The sequence below is a fragment of the Cherax quadricarinatus genome, chromosome 14 (assembly GCF_038502225.1).
Source record: "Cherax quadricarinatus isolate ZL_2023a chromosome 14, ASM3850222v1, whole genome shotgun sequence".
In the NCBI taxonomy this organism is placed as follows: Eukaryota; Metazoa; Arthropoda; class Malacostraca; order Decapoda; family Parastacidae; genus Cherax; species Cherax quadricarinatus.
The window spans coordinates 12,376,802-12,394,569 of NC_091305.1; the positions used below are offsets into that span (position 1 = coordinate 12,376,802).

A 17,768-nucleotide genomic window follows, 5' to 3' on the forward strand; every position below is an offset into this window, starting at 1 on the left:
GTAGGACTCCAGGAAATCAGAGCAGGGGGGGGTGCACCAGCAAGTGCTGGATGAGGTACATATAACCAAGGAGGAGGTGAAGAAGCTGTTATGCGAACTTGACACCTCAAAGGTGGTGGGACCAGACAACATCTCTCCGTGGGTCCTTAAAGAGGGAGCAGAGACATTGTGTGTACCATTAACGAAGATCTTCAAGACATCATTTGAAACTGGGCAACTCCCTGAGGTATGGAAGATGGCAAATGTAGTCCCAATTTTTAAAAAGGGAGATAGACATGATGCACTAAACTACAGACCTGTATCATTAACGTGTATAGTATGCAAGGTCATGGAGAAGATCATCAGGAGGAGAGTGGTGGAGCACCTGGAAAGAAACAAGTGTATAATTGACATCCAGCATGGTTTCAGGGAGGGAAAATCCTGTGTCACAAACCTATTAGAGTTTTATGACAAGGTGACAGAAGTAAGACAAGAGAGAGAGGGGTGGATCGACTGCATTTTTTTGGACTGCAAGAAGGCCTTCGACACAGTTCCTCAGAAGAGGTTACTGCAAAAGCTAGAGGATCAGGCACACATAACAGGAAAGGCACTGCAATGGATAAGAGAATACCTTACAGGGAGGCAACAACGAGTCATGGTACGTGATGAGGTGTCAAAGTGGGGGCCTGTGACAAGCGTGGTTCCACAGGGGTCAGTCCTAGGACCTGTGCTGTTCTTGGTATATGTGAATGACATAACGGAAGGGATAGACTCAGAAGTGTCCTTGTTTGCGGACGATGTGAAGTTAATGAGAAGAATCAAATCGGATGAGGATCAGGCAGGACTACAAAGAGACCTGGACAGGCTACAAGCCTGGTCCAGCAACTGGCTCCTTGAGTTTAACCCCGCCAAATGCAAAGTCATGAAGATTGGGGAAGGGCAAAGAAGACCGCAGACACAATATAGTTTAGATGGCCAAAATCTGCAAACCTCACTCAAGGAAAAAGATCTGGGGGTGAGTATAACACCGAGCATATCTCCTGAGGCGCACATCAATCAGATAACTGCTGCAGCATACAGGCGCCTGGCAAACCTACGGATAGCGTTCCGATACCTCAGTAAGGAGTCGTTCAAGACTCTGTATACCATTTACGTCAGGCCCATACTGGAGTATGCAGCACCAGTTTGGAATCCACACCTAGTCAAGCACGTCAAGAAATTAGAGAAAGTGCAAAGGTTTGCAACAAGACTAGTCCCAGAGCTACGGGGATTGTCCTACGAAGAAAGGTTGAGGGAAATCGGCCTGGAGGCCAGGAGGGTCAGGGGAGACATGATAACGACATATAAAATACTGCACGGAATGGACGAGGTGGACAAAGACGGGATGTTCAGAGATGGGACACAGACACAAGAGGTCACAATTGGAAGTTGAAGACTCAGATGAATCAAAGGGATGTTAGGAAGTATTTCTTCAGTCATAGAGTAGTCAAGCCGTGGAATAGCCTAGAAAGTGAAGTAGTGGAGGTGGGAACAATACATAGTTTTAAGGCGAGGTACGATAAAGCTCATGGAGCAGGGAGAGAGAGGACCTAGTAGCAATCAGTGAAGAGGCGGGGCCAGGAGCTATGACTCGACCCCTGCAACCACAAATAGGTGAGTACAAATTGGTGAGTACACACACACACACACACACACACACACACACACACAGGGAGGCAAAAACTAAGTGCAACAGAGAATGGAAAAGGTACAGGAGGCATAGGACCCAGGAAAACAAGGAGATTAGTAGAAGAGCCAGAAACGAGTATGCACAGATAAGGAGGGAGGCCCAGCGACAGTATGAAAACGACATAGCATCGAAAGTCAAATCTGACCCGAAACTGCTGTATAGCCACATTAGGAGGAAGACAACAGTCAAGGACCAGGTGATAAGGCTGAGGAAAGAAGGTGGAGAACTCACAAGAAACGATCAAGAGGTATGTGAGGAGCTCAACACGAGATTTAAGGAAGTATTTACAGTAGAGACAGGAAGGACTCTGGGGGGACAGACCAGATGGGGACACCAGCAAGGAATACACCAACAAGTGTTGGACGACATACATACAGATGAGGAGGAGGTGAAGAAACTGCTAAGGGACATCGATACCTCAAAGGCAATGGGACCAGACAACATCTCCCCGTGGGTCCTTAGAGAGGGAGCAGATATGTTGTGCGTGCCACTTACCACAATCTTCAACACATCCCTGGAAACTGGGCAACTACCTGAGGTATGGAAGACGGCAAATGTAGTTCCCATTTTTAAAAAAAGAGACAGAAAAGAGGCACTAAACTATAGACCTGTGTCATTGACGTGTATAGTATGCAAAATTATGGAGAAGATTATCAGGAGGAGAGTGGTGGAGCACCTGGAACGGAACAGGAGTATAAATGCCAACCAGCACGGATTCACGGAAGGCAAATCCTGTGTCACAAACCTTCTGGAGTTTTATGATAAAATAACAGAAGTAAGACAAGAGAGAGAGGGGTGGGTTGATTGCATCTTCTTGGACTGCAAGAAGGCCTTTGACACAGTTCCTCACAAGAGATTAGTGCAGAAGCTAGAGCATCAGGCGCATATAACAGGAAGGGCACTGCAATGGATCAGAGAATACCTGACAGGGAGGCAACAACGAGTCATGGTACGTAATGATGTATCACAGTGGGCACCTGTGACGAGCGGGGTCCCACAGGGGTCGATCCTAGGACCAGTGCTATTTTTGGTATATGTGAACGACATGACGGAAGGGTTAGACTCAGAAGTGTCCCTGTTTGCAGATGATGTGAAGTTAATGAGGAGAATTAAATCTGATGAGGACCAGGCAGGACTTCAAAGAGACCTGGACAGACTGGACACCTGGTCCAGCAAATGGCTTCTCGAATTTAATCCTGCCAAATGCAAAGTCATGAAGATGGGGGAGGGGCACAGAAGACCACAGACAGAGTATAGGCTAGGTGGCCAAAGACTGCAAACCTCACTCAAGGAGAAAGATCTTGGGGTGAGTATAACACCGAGCATGTCTCCGGAAGCACACATCAATTAGATAACTGCTGCAGCATATGGGCGCCTGGCAAACCTGAGAACAGCATTCCGATACCTTAGTAAGGAATCATTCAAGACACTGTACACCGTGTATGTCAGGCCCATACTGGAGTATGCAGCACCTGTTTGGAACCCGCACTTGATAAAGCACGTCAAGAAACTAGAGAAAGTACAAAGGTTTGCGACAAGGTTAGTTCCAGAGCTAAGGGGAATGTCCTATGAGGAAAGATTAAGGGAAATCGGCCTGACCACACTGGAGGACAGGAGGGTCAGGGGAGACATGATAACGACATATAAAATACTGCGTGGAATAGACAATTTGGACAAAGACAGGATGTTCCAGGGAGGGGACATAGAAACAAGAGGCCACAATTGGAAGTTGAAGACACAAATGAGTCAGAGAGATAGTAGGAAGTATTTCTTCAGTCATAGAGTTGTAAGGCAGTGGAATAGCCTAGAAAATGACGTAGTGGAGGCAGGAACCATACATAGTTTTAAGACGAGGTTTGATAAAGCTCATGGAGCGGGGAGAGAGAGGGCCTAGTAGCAACCGGTGAAGAGGCGGGGCCAGGAGCTAGGACTCGACCCCTGCAACCACAAATAGGTGAGTACAAATAGGTGAGTACACACACACACACACACACACACACACACACACACACACACACACACACACACACACACACACACACACACACACACACACTCACACTCTCACACTCTCACTCTCTCACACTCTCACACTCTCTCTCTCTCTCTCACACTCTCACACTCTCTCACACTCTCTCACACTCTCTCACACTCTCTCACACTCTCTCACACTCTCTCACACTCTCACACTCTCTCACACTCTCTCACACTCTCTCACACTCTCTCACTCTCTCTCTCTCTCTCTCTCTCTCTCTCTCTCTCTCTCTCTCTCTCTCTCTCTCTCTCTCTCTCTCTCTCTCTCTCTTTTTTTTTTTTTTTTTTTACACAGGGTTTGACAAGGTTAAGGATCCCTAGCTTTATTGACAGCTATTTACAGGTTAAGGATTCCTAACTTTATTGGCAAGCTAAGAGCTGTTACCTACATCAGCTCATTTGAAAGCATTTTTATTGTTATGAGACATACAAGTAGGAAACAGGATGAAGTTGGAGCCATCTGTGGGCCAGCATTTTCATTTGATCAACTGACTTTATCTCGTTGACATCATTATCCTGTACGAATGTGTTCCATACTCGAGTCATCCTGGGTATGTATGATCTCAGATGGAGTGATGTTCTGGAGAAGGGTACAGCCAGAGTGAAGTTGCTGCTTTCTGCCCATCTTGTGGCATAAAAGCTTGTTTCACGCTGTCCTCGAAGTGGATCCAAGTGTGGTGTTTTGACAATATTGGCCTTGTACATAACAGTAAGGCCACCCACATCCCTCCTCTCTCTCTCTCTCTCTCTGTCTCTGTCTCTGTCTCTGTCTCTGTCTCTGTCTCTCTGTCTCTGTCTCTGTCTCTCTGTCTCTGTCTCTCTGTCTCTGTCTCTGTCTTCTAATTGACTAACAAGCACATTTATTGCATAGAATTACAAGGTGATCTAGTAGTGTGAAGAAATCATTTTGTTTTAACTTTTTATACTTGGTCTCCAATTGCTGGTAGTATAATAATATGGGTTTAGTGCTTTTCAGGAGAGTAATAATATTAATAATAGAATCCTTTTAAATGTTGCTAATCTGTTATTTAACTTTTAACCTCTGCATTCTCCAAGTATGAACAGAGTGAGAAGTAAACTTGAAAGCCAGAATTGTGGTTTTAATGCTAGTAATAAAGAGCCAAAAAGAGCTTTACAGCTTGTTGTACTCTTGTTGAACACTTGATCTTGATCTTAGTTTCTCTGCAAAATTAAGCAAATAAAAGGTTAATGAAGTTTTTATTTAATGAAGTAAAAAATCACTGGGCGTTCAAGCTGTAATTTTTGACTAATTGGATTGTGGGAAGTCATATCTATTTTTTGTCCCCATATAACATTTCCAAGCACTGTATCATTATTCATCTTATATAACTTATTTACCATTTTTGTGCTGTTCCATTTATACTCTGTTCCTAAATGAAGTGTTACTACACATGCACTTTCAGATTGTGCAGTTCAATGCTCATGAGGTCTCAGAGTTTGTGTTAATTGCACCCAGGACCTTTGATGGAGCCAAAAATGAATCTCTGGGTGCTGCTATATATCCAACTTTAGCCCTATTCAACCATTCCTGTCACAGCGCACAAGTCAGGTGAGCATGAGTCAGTAAAACAGGCTTGCATTTTTTTTATTTGCATTCACACCTAAATAGTTGTAGTAGAGTTCAGTAGCACATCAGATGTGGTAATAAATGGCTATAATTATGACCATAATTTTTAAAGGGGTGGAGTGGTAATCCAGCAGAAGGCCTCTGTCAGATGACCAAAAGCTCCAACGGCTGGTCATCATCTGACTAAGACTTGCATCAGGAAACACTTGTCCTGTTTCCTGATGAATGTTAACTAACCTCAGATAAGGTCAGCTGTAATTAACCCTTTCAGGGTCCCCAGGCCCTCTCCCAGACTTGTTCTCAGGGTCACCCAAATTTAAAAAAAAAAAAAGAAATTCTTATGAAAAGATAGAGAACCTTTTCCCAATCATAATGACACCAAAAGTATGAAATTTGATGGAAAACTTATGGAATTATGCTCTCGCGAAGTTAGCGGTCTCGACGATGTTTACGCATCGGCGATTTTGCCCACTTTGAGCCCTATTTTCGGCCAATTCCAGTGTACTAGTCGACAAAAATCATAACTATTTCGCTAGAACTCCATTTTTTCTATCGAATGAGTACAAGAAATCACCCATTTACCGATTTCAACTATCCAATACAGTGGTCAGAATTTATCAATTTTGCCAATTTCACACAAATTTCAATAGATGCCAATTTCCAAATAGTATCCAGAATAAACAAGAAAGACATTCCTGGCACTAAAATAACATTTCCTCTGTTCATTAGTCACGTCCCCATGCCCCTCTTACATTCTTTTGCTTTCCACTTTGAATTTTTATTCTCACAAAAAATAGAAGATTTACTGTTATGCAGACTACTGCATTAGTGTAGAAATGGCATAAATAATATCAGCGCACTTGTGAAAGAATATTAGACTCACCAGTTGACGTGTATTGGACGCGTGGCATGATTTGTTTACTTTCGAACTTTGGTAAAAATCTAACATTTCTGCTACTTTGAGCTCAATTTCAAGGTACTTTTCATTGTAAAACCAGTCGAAATCATCTCAATTTCTGTAATATGTCTTCCATTCTATAAAATGAGACCAGGAAAACTAGAATACAAAAATAAATACCATACGAAAATACAGTGCAAAGTTGCTGTTTTAATCCAAAACACGGTCAAAGTTTTCTTTTTCTCATTACGCACTGTGCTGCAGGATTTTTTTTTATACTGTGCACACTGACCACATAGACCCATTCTTTCATATGTAGGCCTACCAGCTTTCTCTCACTAGATTTGAGGGCGCTAGAATTTAGGCGTACTAGTACGTCAAAAACCCTGAAAGGGTTAAAATGTCACAGGCCATATTCCACTGTCCAAGTTTTCTCTAGTAAAAGGCACAGAATGATCCAGGTAATGTTCACAAAGTAACGAAAAATTTTTGTTTTGGTTAAGTATGTTCATAAAAAATAATTCAAGAAAATTTTACTTTGTGGGTACGTTGGAGGGCCCATAGTCGTGGCCTCTGCTAAGGTTTTGCAGACTGATGTGAGCTTCCTTTCTCTTATAACACATTGTAAATTCATTATTGTAGATTTTAGATATGTTCACACATATAAATGATTGAAATTAACTTACAACATTGACAAAAATAAAATTATTTTTAGGATGAATAAATGATTTATAATGTTCAATAATTATTTGTATTTATCTACTAATGTATGTTATGTAAATTCTCAGGTAGATATCAAAATAGTTTTTGGGTTCATTGATTTTTCTGCAATTATAAATGCTTTCACTGGGATTCTGAGCTGTCATGATTAGGACAGGGATGGTGAGGTAAGTGAATGACTAGGTCTGCAAAGAGCAACGAGATGGACCACTTAAATGCTTTCATTTAAGTGAACTTTTGCTTATTCATTTTATTTTCATTTTTTTTTTTTTATACTTTTTCCTTCTTATAGACTTTTTTTTTTTGGCTACATATGAGAGGACATTAGTCTGTTGAGTTTCCATTTAATGGCTGTATGGTTATGAGAGCAATCCATGTTTTACATATAGTGTTTTGTTTTTAACAGATAAAAAGTTTCCTTCCAAGATAGGGTGACTCTAGCTGTCTATCATGAAGTGCATTTCCATTATGATTCAAATGACCCTTCAGACATTTTGATATTTGCTGAGTATTCCTAATTAAAACATTATTATTATTATTATTATTATTATTATTATCTAAACCCATGTGCATTATTCAATACAAGGAATGAAGGCTCAGTCATCAGTTTGCTAAGTGCAAGACACACTGTACAACTGTACCTAGTTGTATTTGGTTGCTTTCCTCTTTGTATTTTTAATGCATTTTAAATTTGCAGGCTCTTCAGTGGCAACCAGGTTATTACTAAAGCAATCAGAAACATTCGCAAGGGTGAAATAGTTCCAGAAAATTATGGGCAGAGCTTTACCTCCAAAGTAAAGAGCCAGCGGAAGGCAGAGTTAGCTGATAGATATTGGTTTGAATGCAACTGTGAGGTAAGAATATTCAAAGACTATGTAGTTTAAAAGAGAGGTTTTGAAATTAGAATTTAGGCTTAATTAAAATGCTGATATTAAAGCAATGCAAGAAATTGACTTAATAGTGACTTTTGGTCATAACAGTTTTTCATACCTTTTCCCTCCTTTTCTATTGTTCTTGCATCACCTGCTGTTTTCACACACTGCTTTCATTTTTTCCTTATATTTTTTCCCATCAGACTTTTGCCTGCTTTATCTATTTTTTTGAGCACCTTCATGCTTGTTCATAACCCTTTCAGTGGCCATCACATAGATCTCTGTTATTGATGCCAGGGTACCTCACATAGATACATGTATAAATTGTTGTGGCTTCAAATTTGGTGTGAGAGGCCTGGTAGGCCAGCATATAAGAGAATGGGTCAGTGCACTTAGTGACCGCAGTATACAAAAAATTGGTGCCTCCGCAGTGAATTGTGGGTATGCCATATTTAGTACACTTTGTTTACCATACCATATGAACACAAAAGCCTCACTTCCAGGCAAAATGACAACTCCACGAACAAGGATTATGGAACCAAAGGTGAAGCTCAGGGTGCCAGAAATATCACTGAAAACCCCAGTTACCCATAACCGTCCACTTCTTGGGTTGAGTCATCTGAAACATGTCCACCTCATCACACTGTAAGCGAAAGCTCCTATTTTCCCATAACCTGGGTTCGGTGGTGAGGAATAGTGATGACAGTGATGACTACTAGTGACACTGATGAAGAATATTCATCTGTGAAGCATCAGTTTATACAGCACTGCACACAGTCTGGTAGTGTGCCCATTGCTATCCCACAGACTGCAACAGTTTTAGGAACATAACTAGTGCCTGTATATGTATATATATATATGTATATATATATATATATGTATATATATATATATATATATGTATATATGTATGTATATATGTATGTATATATGTATGTATATATGTATGTATATATGTATATATATATGTATATATATATGTATATATATATATATGTATATATATATGTATATATATATGTATATATATATATATGTATATATATATGTATATATATATATATGTATATATATATATGTATATATATATATATATATATATATTATATATATATATATATATATATATATATATATATATATATATATATATGCAAACATTAGAACAGTAGTAATGTGAAACATTTGTATCTGCGTGTTTACCTTGTTGTACAACTGTGTTTTGTAAACAGTGTACTGATGACACTGTTAGTGCAAGTAATGTGTTGCATGTAACAGGTGCATATATGTACATTGTGTATTATATGGGTCTTACAGGTCACAAAAGTTACTAGAAAATGTAAAAAATTGTAAATCCCCCAGAAAAAACAATTAAAGTTAACCCTTTGAGGGTTTTGGTCGTACTAGTACGTCTTACGCGTAGGGGTTTTTGTCGTACTAGTACGCATAAATTCTAGCGGCCTCAAATCTCACAGGAAAAGGCTGATAAGCCTAGATGTGAGAGAATGGGTCTGTGTGGTGGGTGTGCGCATTAGGAAAAAAATCTGGCACCCAGTGGTGCATTGTGGGAATGCCATCATAGTACACAATTTCCACCGTGCCTCGGTAAGAAGTTCCTCACTCCTCGGCGAATTGGGACACTTTTGTTCCCCAGTGACAGTTCTAATACAGATGGAAGTGACAGTGAAGATGAGTTTCAAGGTTCTGGTGAGGTTTTGACCGAAACTAATGACCATAATATGGGTAATAGTGAGGAAAACCCAGACAACCCACAGCCTTCCACCTCTGGTGCTGGGCCATCTTGTTCATGTTCAGTTGTACCAAAATCAAAGAGGAAACTCCTATTTTCCAAAATCCCAGACTCAGATGTGAGCATTGGTGATGATAGTGATAGTGATTATGAACTACAAGCTCTTCAAACTTGTTCCAAGAATGGAGGATGAGGAGGAGGCAGAGGAGGAGGAGGCAGAGGAGGAGGAGGCAAGAGGAGGAGGAGGCAAGAGGAGGAGGAGGCAAGAGGAGGAGGAGGCAAGAGGAGGAGGAGGCAGAGGAGGAGGAGGAGGAGGAGGAAGAAGAAGAGGAGGAGGAGGAGGAGGAGGAAGAAGAGGAGGAGGAGGAAGAAGAAGAGGACGAGGAGGAAGAAGAAGAATACGTAATGATAACAATAATACATAATAATAATAATACATAATAATAATACATAATAATAATAATAGGTAATAATAAATGTTCACCCATGACAGTAACAAGATAAGGGGAGATAACATCTGATAAGTGCTGACGTTTGATGAGGGTAAATGAGGGTAGAGCTGATGCCAAAAGATGAGATAAACATCTCCCTCCCTTTGTTTTTGCTGGTATACTAACATTTCTGTCTGTCTATTTGCTTGTCTGTCAAGCTCCCTGTCTATCCGTGTAGCTCTCTGTCTCAGAGAGCCACAAGACTGTGTCATCACTTTTACTCACATCTTCAAGCAGAGTATAGCACTTTGTCTGGGTTTCTTGGGTTATCCTAGGTAATTTATACTATGTATACTTGTATTTATGTGTACCTGTGAGACAGAGATAAAAAGACAGATAGAATGAGGGAGAAAGATAATTAGATAGAATGGAGGAAGGGAAGCAGCATCCGACCCCATTGTTTTGACAGGCGGGAGGGGGGAGTGAGTAATGAGACAATATGTCACTTTGACAGCTGCCGACTCCTGGTAATTTACACTATGGAGGAGGAGGAGAAGGAGAAGGAGGAAGAGTAGGGGGAAGAGGAAGAAGAGGAGAAGGAGGAAGAGGAGGAGGAGGAAGAGGAAGAGTAGGAGGAAGAGGAATAAGAGGAAGAGGAGGAGGAAGAGGAATAGTAGGAGGAAGATTAGGGGGAAGAGGAGGAAGAGGAAGAAGAGGAGGAAGAGGAGGAGGAGGAAGAGTAGGAGGAAGAGGAAGAGTAGGAGGAAGAGGAGGAGGAGGAAGAGGAAGAGTAGGAGGAAGAGGAAGAGTATGAGGAAGAGTAGGGGGAAGAGGAGGAAGAGTAGGGGGAAGAGGAGGAAGAGGAAGAAGAGGAGGAGGAGGGTGGAACACTAGTACACTGGTACTGGTACACTAACATTTCTGTCTGTCTATTTGTCTGTCTGTCAAGCTCCCTGTCTATCTGTCTATCCGTCTAGCTCTCTGTCTCAGAGAGCCACAAGACTGTGTCATCACTTTTACTCACATCTTCAAGCAGAGTATAGCACTTTGTCTGGGTTTCTTGGGTTATCCTAGGTAATTTATACTATGTATACTTGTATTTATGTGTACCTGTGAGACAGAGGTAGACAGACAGATAGAAAGAGAGAGACAGATTGAAAGAGATAGAATGAGGGAGAAAGATAAAACACCATTGTGTATGACACAATGTTTCAGAGTTCCACAAGCTGCAGAACTAATAGGAATATGTTCAGTGACTGTATATTGGTATATATATTATAGAACAATAATAATAAACAATGTTTTGTATTGTTTGTTTTTGTAAACAAGTTTTGTAAACAATATATTGATAATTATGTTCGTGTGCTTATTGTGTTGTATACAACGAGTGTATATATGTACATTGCACCTTACTTTGGTCTCATAGGCCACATAAGTTATGTGAAAAAATAAAATAGTGAAAAAAACAACAAACCTTCAAATACAAGTAAACTAAAGTTTACCGGGTGAGCGGCAGTCGCCGCTGTTGCCATACGCGGCTCATTTTCTGCAAACTTCATGCATCCATATCTCCGTAAGTATTGATGGTAAATTTTTTTTGTTTATCCTATAATGTTTAGAAAAAAAAACTCTATTTTTTCATAAGAAAATATAATTTTTTTTTTTTTGAAATTTGGCCGACCCTGAGAACGAGTTTCGGAGAGGGCCTGTCGACCCTCAAAGGGTTAGTTAGAAAAATGTCAAGTGCACGGCAGTTGTGGATGTTTCCATCAGTGGGTCATTACATTCAACTTCATGCCCTTTTATCTCAGTAAGTACTGAGAGGTAAAAATTTTTTCTTGTACCCAGAAAAATGTACTCTTTTTAATTGTTTAAATTTTTTTTAAATTTGGACATTGAGAGCAATTTTAATTTTGAGACTTTGGGCAGTGAAGGGGTTAAATACTTTATAAACAAGTAGTGTTTGCTTCATTTGGTACTAAAGTAAATAAACAAATTATAGTTCCAAGAAAGAAATCAAAACAGTAGAATCAAATTACATAAATTTTGGCTCAGAAAGGATGTAGGAAAGCACTAGCTTGTGGATAATTAAACAGTCTGCAGAGTAGAGCTATGGAATCTAATATCTTGGCTAGAATTAAATATAGTGTTATGAATACTGTTATGATTGGCTGCTTGATTAAGTTTGCCAACAGTGGATAGACCTAGGTTTTGGAGGGAGCAGCTGCTTAGCGAGTGGCAGGAGCTTGCTCAGCCAATAGGATGCCTGCAAACAGTTTTAAGTTACTAATTGGTAAGGCACCCTTGGAGGTCAATCTGTAAGTCATCAGTCTATTAACAGTCAATAAGGACCTATTTACCATTAGACAGCCAGTTACTCCTTCCTCTTAGGAGCATCAGTGGTATGTTATGTTATGCAAAAAGGGTGACATTGTTATGTGAAGCTATAACAGCGGGTACAGTGATAATCAAAGGTACTGTGACAGTGGTGTGTTGTATAGGTTTGCAACAATGGTAACTAGTGATGTAATGTCATGTGACATTGTGGAATTGATGCAGTGATATAATACAATCAGGATACCATCTGGAGAAATAATCCTATCATTATCTAAAAGTTTAGGTATGAATAATTTCAATAATATACAGTAGGGCCCCACTTATACAACAGGTTAGGTTCCAGGCTACCGCCATAGAGTGGAACACCATTTTTTCCACTTAGGAATGCATATAAATACTAGATAACAAGTTTACACTAACATATATAAAGTTAGCAATAGAACTAGGCATTAAAAAACAATAAAAAAATAAAATACATATATAGTACATTCATTACTTACCTTAAACAAACAAACAAAGTTTATTTCTTTGCAAGGTTACAATGAGATTATGAAATTACAATAATGGGGTACAGTGCAAAGAGAGCCACTATCATGCCTAGGCATTATGGGCAGACTTAATTTAATGGCTTACATACTACTTAATACTAAAGAAATTGTTTATAGCAGACAGTAGTTTTACTCTAATTACAATAGTTTCAATAATGAATATTGAAATTAAATTGTGGGAATATAACATTGTGAGTTGTTTAAAATAGTTTACAGTATGAGAATGCTACAATTGGGTGTAAGGCAGTATTGTTTTAGGTAGGTATTTATGCTACGAAGTAGGATTAATAATGTATGAACTTTGGGCATCTAGATTTGAAGTTTTAAGATTTGGATAATTTTTTGGTGAAGTTAAATATTGAGTATTGGGTATTTAGTTTAGGGTGTGTAGGTGGTTTTTGAGAAGAGATGAGTAGTATTTATTGTAAGAAATCAAGTATGGTATGTATGGTAGCCAGCCGGGCTACCATACCAGGCCACCCCACCCACACACAATATTCTATGACATTTAATCATCCCAGAGCAATAAAATGCATATACAGTTCACTCATTACTTACCTTAAAATATTTGTTGTCTTAATGTAGGGTCAGAGGTGAGTAAACAAGATAAAAGGAATAAATGAGAGAGAGAGAATGAGTACGTGAGAGAGGACAGGCGTGAGTTATGTAAACAGATCAGACGGACACGAGTTTTGTAAACAAGCCAGGCGAACACCTCTGGTTTGTGTACAAGTTGTCTCTACATTGACAGGGTAGAACAAATAAAGAGGAACACTTCCATTCTTGTGTAACACCATTTTTAGAAGAAATGACGCTCTGAGTGAAGGCATACGAAAGGAATAATTTTCTACAGTTACCCCCAGTAACACATTTTCTCTTATGTTGGACTAGAGAAAACGTTATTCTTGCCATCACTCGTACAAGTCTTCTGGCTACCACATCTCATATTTATGTTAATTTATTCTACTGTGGTGTGTATTTATCACCTTTATAAGTTATGTATCGTGTTTATTATATACTGTAATTTTGAAAAAATATCATAGATGGATTAATGAATATGTGTATATTAATGTAATACTATACAACATTTAATGAGACTCGGTGATTATTATTGAGTATTATTATTATCATTACAAATATGGCATCTCGAGACATAAGGCATTCTTACTGATTTTAATGTGTACCTGCACAGTGTGTAAGGTTATTTAGGTACAGTTATACATAAGTGGGTGGGGTGTGGTGACCGTATTAGAAAGTCAGGTGGGGGGAGCCGTATAACAAGTTTTGGTCATAATTTGAGATGTCCGTATTAGCGGAACACTGTAAAGCAAAATGCCGTAAAGCAGGGCCCTGCTGTACAATGGTACCTTGGCTTACGAGTTTAATTTGTTCCGTGACCAAGCTCGTAACTGAGTTTGCTCGTATAGTGGTCCCTCAATAATCGTCCAGCCTGAAAGTCGTCCATTTTGGAAATAGTCCCGTTATTTCGTCTAAACATTGGCTCGCAAATGGTCTGTTAACTCGCTAATCGTCCTTCGTCCGGGATGGGTACTCACGCTCTGAGCCGCCTGGGCCTGCCTTCCCAGCCAGTGTGCCATTGTTTACCAGTGAGCGATGGTCCCCTCACATGCTCCTACGAAATATTTCATAATATTCCATTGATTTTAGTGCTTGCAAGTGCTAAATAAGCTACCATGGCTCCAAAGAAAGCTTCTAGTGCCAGCCTTTGGTAAAGAATGTGAGAAACACATAATTTATGAAAAAGTTTGTAGAAAAATACAAAGGTGGTGGTGGTAGAGTGGAAGCAGTTGTGATAGTGGTTGATGGTGTAAGTAAGTAAGTAAGTAAGTAAGTTTATTCAGGTATACACAAATACAGTTACATAGAATTATCATACATAGCAGCATATGTGTAGGGAACCTAGGATAACCCAAAAAAGTCAGACAGAGTGACTTATTTCCATTGGGGTCCTTTTACCTTATTATTATAGTATAAAGGTTATAATATTTTCTTATTATTCTACAATGAAGATAACATCTTATTATCATACTAAAAAGACTATCTGCTACACCAAGGTCATTAAGACTATCTACAATACGAGGGTCATTACAAGGAATAAGGTAAAATTTACACGTATGTTAGCTAAAAAATAGAAAATCATTCCCCTCCCTTTCTGTAGCTACATTCATCAGACACCTTTTGGCACTCTTCTTGAACTGGTTCACGCTATGACTGGCTTTGACATGTGCAGGTAGTCTGTTCCATTCCTTTATTGCTGTACAATAAAAGGTGTTTGAAGCCTGGCCACTGACTGTGGGTACTACAAAGTTGTGCTCTCTCCCCCTAGTACTATGATTGCTTTGGTTCCCAACCTTGACAAAATTGACAGCAAGATATTCTGTTTGTGGTAGAGAGTAGTAGTGATGGTGGTAACAGTTGTAATAGTGGTAGAAGGTTGTAGTGATGGTGGTAGAGGGTTCCTTCTTTAGTGATTCAGCGATTCTACCAACTCCTCCAATGTTGTTGGAGTTATATAGGGCTACAGAAAACACCACCGCCTCAGCTGCTGCTTCACCACCATTATGAACGGCTTACTCTCAGTGGCCCTTATATACCCAACAACAACACAACACAACACCTCTCGTGACATACGTAATGACTTATTTTATTCATTCTAGAGTATATTCCATGTTTCTATGTTATTAATATTGTTCAATATGTCATATTAGTTGAATTGTGATAGATAAATAAGCCATAGAGTTGATATTAGTGTCATATTCTCCAACAATAAACTTGCCATTCTTCCCTCACACATACAAGTCTCCAATAAGAACATAAGAAAGGAGGAACACTGCAATAAGCCTGTTGGCCCATACTAGGCCGGTCCTTCACAAATCCAACCCACTAACAGAGCAGATGCTACCCAAGCAATAAGCTCAGGTGCAAGTCTGACTCAAATCCAACCCCTCTCACTCGTGTATTTATCCAACCTAAATTTGAAACTACCCAATGTTTTAGCTTCGATCACCCTACTAGGCAGACTGTTCCACTCATCAACTACCCCTATTACCAACGTTCATTTATACATTTTATTAGTGCTTTACATTTATTTGGCATTTTTTTCTGCATGTAAATCTATATGCTAGGGAAGTGACCCCTGAAGTGACCTAGAGTCCTTATGGAGGGGGATTCCCCTTCCAAACAATAACCTCTCTTCCCTCTCTCCTCCTCCCTGTCTTCCATTCATCAACAACAGCCTTCAATAAAGGTAACTGTCATGTTGAATGTTCATTCTTTTGTGCATGTAAATCTATCTTTTAGGTAAAAAAAAAATTGTTGTTGATACTTCTGGGTGTCTGGAACGAATTAATTGGATTTACATTATTTTTCTTATGGGGAAAATTTTTCGATAATCGTCTATTTCGATAACAGTCCCACTTCCAGGAACGGATTAAGGACGGTAATTGAGGGACCACTGTATATCAAAAAATTTTCCTAGTTGAAATTAATTGAAATGCCATTAATCCGTTTCAGCAGAATTCCTGCTCTTGGGAGGCAGGAGAAAATACTTCAGTGTAACGCTAATATCAACTCTGCGTCTTATTTATTTATCACAGTTGATCTAATATGACATAATAAACAATATAAATAACATAGCCACATGATACAGTGGAACCCCGAATTTCAGCTGCCCTGAGTATTGGCTGCTTCGAGTTTCGACCGTTTTTTCGGCTAAATTTTGTCCCGAGCTTTGGCTTGTGCTCCATGTTTCGGCCGGCATTCCAGACCTGTCCGCCTGCACGCCTGCCCATGCAGGCATCGTGAGCCAGTCTAGCTTTGTTTATCTTTGAGTGAACATTACCCTGCGCATTCATCCAAACATTTCACAATAAATTCGTTGTGTTTAGTGCTTGTTTATTGATTGTGACTGTGAAATAGCCACCATGGGCCCAAAGAAACTTCCTAGTGGCACCCCTTTGGTAAAGAAAGTGAGAAACACCATAGAGGTGAAGAAAGAAATTGTACAAAAATACAAGGCAGTGCGCTGCAGTTTTGGAGGCAGTGGTTGAGGCAGTGGTTGAGGCAGTGGTTGAGGCAGTGGTTGAGGTAGTGATTGAGGCAGTGGTTGAGGCAGTGGTTGAGGCAGTGGTTGAGGCAGTGGTTGAGGCAGTGGTTGAGGTAGTGGTTGAGGCAGTGATTGAGGCAGTGATTGAGGCAGTAGTTGAGGCAGTGGTTGAGGCAGTGGTTGAAGCAATAATAAGTCCTCCCTTTCTCCTCCCTATCTTCCAGAAACCAACAAGAGTCTTCAATGAAGATACGTAAATGTGATTTTAAATGTTTATTTATCTATTTCATTACTCATTTAAGTACTATATGTATTTATAATTCCTAGGTAGTAGGTTAGCAAACAGCAACCGCCCAGGGAGGTACAGTGGAACCTTGAAAATTGAACGTACCAAATATCGAACGTTTCGAAAATAAGACCATTTTTTCGGACAAACTGTGTACCAAAAATCGAACGCGTTTCAAATTTCGGACCGCCAGGTATGGGACCTGTCCTCTGGCCCGCTCTGTCCGCGTCCCCGCGCAGGCGCCGTGAGCAGTCTAGCTTTGTTTATGCTTGAGTAAACACTAACCTGTGCTCTCATTCACACATTTTACAATTATTTCGTTGTGTTTAGTGCTTGTGGGACTGTGAAATAAGCTGCCATGGGCCAAAAGAAACTTGCTAGTGGTACCCCTGTGGTAATGAAAGTGAGAAACACCATAGATGTGAAGAAGGAAATAATACAGAAGTATGAGAGTGGTGTGAGACTTGTTGAGCTTGCCAGGATGTATGGGAAAAACAAGTCGACCATCGGTTCTATCCTGGCAAAGAAAG

The 17,768-nt window shown here is 39.9% G+C and overlaps 1 protein-coding gene and 1 long non-coding RNA gene across 6 annotated transcripts in view; one reads left to right on the plus strand and one right to left on the minus strand.

Moving 5' to 3' along the window:
- Nucleotides 1-15,528, minus strand: part of LOC138852678 (uncharacterized) — a 35,075-nt gene extending 19,547 nt beyond the window's left edge. The window contains exon 1 of the long non-coding RNA XR_011392000.1: nt 15,259-15,528. This is a non-coding gene — a long non-coding RNA (uncharacterized lncRNA). The remainder of the gene's footprint in view (nt 1-15,258) is intronic.
- LOC128695394 (SET and MYND domain-containing protein 4-like) overlaps nt 1-17,768 on the plus strand; it is a 415,476-nt gene that overhangs the window by 379,235 nt on the left and 18,473 nt on the right. For all 5 annotated transcript variants that reach the window (XM_070084852.1, XM_070084854.1, XM_070084853.1 and 2 more), the window contains 2 exons: nt 5,167-5,312; nt 7,646-7,802. In XM_070084852.1, coding sequence (XP_069940953.1) covers nt 5,167-5,312; nt 7,646-7,802 — 303 coding nt within the window. The remainder of the gene's footprint in view (nt 1-5,166; nt 5,313-7,645; nt 7,803-17,768) is intronic.